This window comes from Alosa pseudoharengus, unplaced genomic scaffold (genome assembly GCF_046254945.1).
Source record: "Alosa pseudoharengus isolate Yale_2024_CS ecotype anadromous, Long Island Sound unplaced genomic scaffold, YU_APseudo_1.1 YU_APseudo_1.1_scf_23, whole genome shotgun sequence".
In the NCBI taxonomy this organism is placed as follows: Eukaryota; Metazoa; Chordata; class Actinopteri; order Clupeiformes; family Clupeidae; genus Alosa; species Alosa pseudoharengus.
The window spans coordinates 4,953,634-4,956,723 of NW_027468685.1; the positions used below are offsets into that span (position 1 = coordinate 4,953,634).

The window sequence follows — 3,090 nt, forward strand, 5'->3', positions numbered from 1 at the left end:
TATGGACAAGACGTCTTACAGGGCTAAAGACCTGAGCCAGTGAGAAGAGATGAGACAGGGACAGGACTGGGGAGATACCAGACTATTGGAAAGTCCCAGAGTCTCTGACAACAGAGTCTCTAACAGAGAGGACAAGGATAGAGTCCAGATGGATCCCATTCCAGTCTCTCTCTCTCTCTCTCTCTCTCTCTCTCTATATATATATATATATATATATATATATATATATATATTTATTTTTATACACACATTTTACTTCACATTCGTAGTTGTTTTTCTAACTTTGTTTTTCTTTCTTTATTTAAATGCTTATATTTTCAAGGTAAATAGAGAAATGCTTATAAAAACGACACCTGTTTCAACACCTCATGGAATTTTACAGGGATACTGTCTCTTAAAACCATTTCACGAGCGTAGAGTCCAGGAGAGATTCGGACTGATTCAGGTGGGTGATGGACAGCAGGGGTGAGTGTTACGCCTCAGGCTGGCCCCAGCCCAGGATGAGGTAAGAACAACATTACGCTGGTAACACAAGGCAATAAAGAACAGGTTCCTCTGGAGATCCTGTCTGAGTCTGTTCATGGGTCATGTGTTTGCCTGGACAGGGCTTGTTCATATTTCAGGACCCTCTCCTCTCAGTCCAAAAAAAAAAAAACAATCAAAAAATGTGTGAATAAAACAATCCAAGGATGTGGCTGAATAGTTATGGCAAAAAAAAACAAAAAAACAGTATCCTTTAGTTAGCCATCCGAACTCAAAAATAAAGAGTGTGTGCTTTCCTGTCATTTTCATAGCAATACTGCGCTGTTCATGACATCATGACTGTGAGCCCGTCTCAGGTTGATGACATCCCATAGGCAGCTCTCAGAAGTCTGCTGGTCGCACCATCATAGAGGTCAACGTGGCCTTTAAGTTGGGCCCCTTCCAGTAGTACCACTTGATGCCATTGTAGGCCGCTCTGGCCACCCCAGAGTAGTACACGCCGTTGAGATTGGAGGGCCCGCATGCTTCAAACCACCAGCCTGCAACCGCAAGAGGCTCAGAATCAGACGCGCTGCAAGTGTTACCTTTCGGCAAGGTGAGCCTGCCGTCTGTGGCATACTCAGAAAGGTGTGAGCACACTATGTGTGAGACTATACGTATTTGTCATTCATTAGAGAAAGTGTGACTTTACTTTTGTTTACTTATAATAAGTACAAGTATATATACTCTTTTGATCCTGTGAGGGAAATTTGGTCTCTGCATTTATCCTAATCTGTGAATTAGTGAAACACACTCAGCACACAGTGAACACACAGTGAGGAGAAGCACACACTAATCTCGGCGCAGTGAGCTGCCTGCAACAACAGCGGCGCTCGGGGAGCAGTGAGGGGTTAGGTGCCTTGCTCAAGGGCACTTCAGCCGTGCCTACTGGTAGGGGTTCGAACCGGCAACCCTCCGGTTACAAGTCCGAAGCGCTAACCAGTAGGCCACGGCTGCCCCAAGCAAAAGCAGAGAGCAAAGGCAACAAATACTCATCAAATACTCATTCTACTACTTTATTCACATAACAAAAACAGTATTTACGCCATGAATCAATCATTGCCACCTCACTGCACACAGGGGATGCAGCATGGTAATAATAAACACAGGGTAGCCGTCCACTCACCTCCTGAGGCCATCTGGGCACATTTGCAGCTGCAGAAGTCATTGTCGCGGTCCTTGGTGCTGAACATGGTGCCCGTGCGCGTCAGGCTGCTCGTCTTGCCCGCTGTGCCACTGAAGCCGCGGGCATGCAAGCTGGGCAGAGGGAGGAGAGAGGAGCAGGCCCCCTTCAGATCAATGGCGTGCACAAACAAAGCACATGCTAGACACAAATGCAAGTGATACATGTAGCTAAACTAAAAGGAGAATTACCTCCACCACATATACAGTATTGTGTTCTTTTGTGTGGTTTGTTTGTCTGTCAACAGGAAAAAAAAAACTACTGGCCTGCTTTTGGTAGAAAGGTGTAGCATACTCCAATAAATAACCATTTTGAAAGCACACACACACACACACACACACTGAAGACAGAGCCACAAACTCATTTCAATGAGAGGCACTCTCAGATTGTTCTTCTCATGTTGGGCTATATTACTACATGTTATCTATGCCTCCTCCAGACCAGGCACACATGCTTTGCAACAACATTCATTTATCAGAAGCAAATGGAAATGAAGTGCATATGAACTCATGTAAATCTTAAAAAAAAAAAAACATTAAATCCCACTGTACTTTTTTGGTGAGGTGGAATGAAGATGCATCTCCTTAGATCAAAGCTTCATTTGCAGACTTTTTATCAGATCTTCTGAACAAAATGTAACAAATCACATGTTGTTTTTGTAACAGGCGCTAGTGCTTCTTGTAAACATGTTATTCTCAGTTATTCTTAGCCTGCAGCGCCCTAGATTTTACATCGTGTAGGTATATGTTTTGGTAGAGAGGCTTTGAAAGTCTGTGTGGAGACACCACTAAACAAATATAAGTCTTTGTTTAAATACTCTGTTCCATCAGGATGTTGATACCAGTGAAATCAAGGATGAAAAATTCCACAGAAAAATCATCATTCTCTTCTCTTTCTCTTTACCACTCCTGAGTGCAATTCTTTCTCTATACCACTCTTCTTTCTTTCTTTTCTTTCCACGTTCTCTCTCATTCTTTCTTTCTCCCCCCCCCCCCACCTCCCTCTCTGAGAGTCTGATGAATCACCACGGGGGGATCTGACCACACAGTAGACAGGGAGCCAGAGGCCTAGTGGGGCCACACGGGTACACAGCTCACTGGGAGCAGTCGGACGCCATGTTGGCTCACTGGGAGCAGTCGGACGGCAGCTCACACTACGCAGTCGGACCGACGGCAGCTCACACTAAGCAGTCGGACACCATGTTGGGCCTGGAGGCCTCCCAATGCACCTTGTTTGTTGGCCGTTGGTCATTCTGCAGTAGGGCTTTCAATCTTCTTCCATAACCCAATTCAAATTTCATTCATTATTATTTTAGTAATCAAATTATATTTGAATATTTAATGCTCAATTTTTGCATATTATTAATATTTACAATGCATCTCTAT

General features: G+C 44.1%; 1 protein-coding gene across 1 annotated transcript in view; it reads right to left on the reverse strand.

Moving 5' to 3' along the window:
- Window positions 1-246: 246 nt before the first annotated feature.
- angpt2b (angiopoietin 2b) overlaps window positions 247-3,090 on the reverse strand; it is a 47,150-nt gene continuing 44,306 nt past the window's right edge. The window contains exons 8-9 of the mRNA XM_076300881.1: window positions 1,649-1,779; window positions 247-1,022 (exon numbers count right to left, since the gene is read on the reverse strand). Of these exons, the coding sequence (XP_076156996.1) occupies window positions 865-1,022; window positions 1,649-1,779 (289 nt within the window). The 3' untranslated portion in view covers window positions 247-864. The remainder of the gene's footprint in view (window positions 1,023-1,648; window positions 1,780-3,090) is intronic.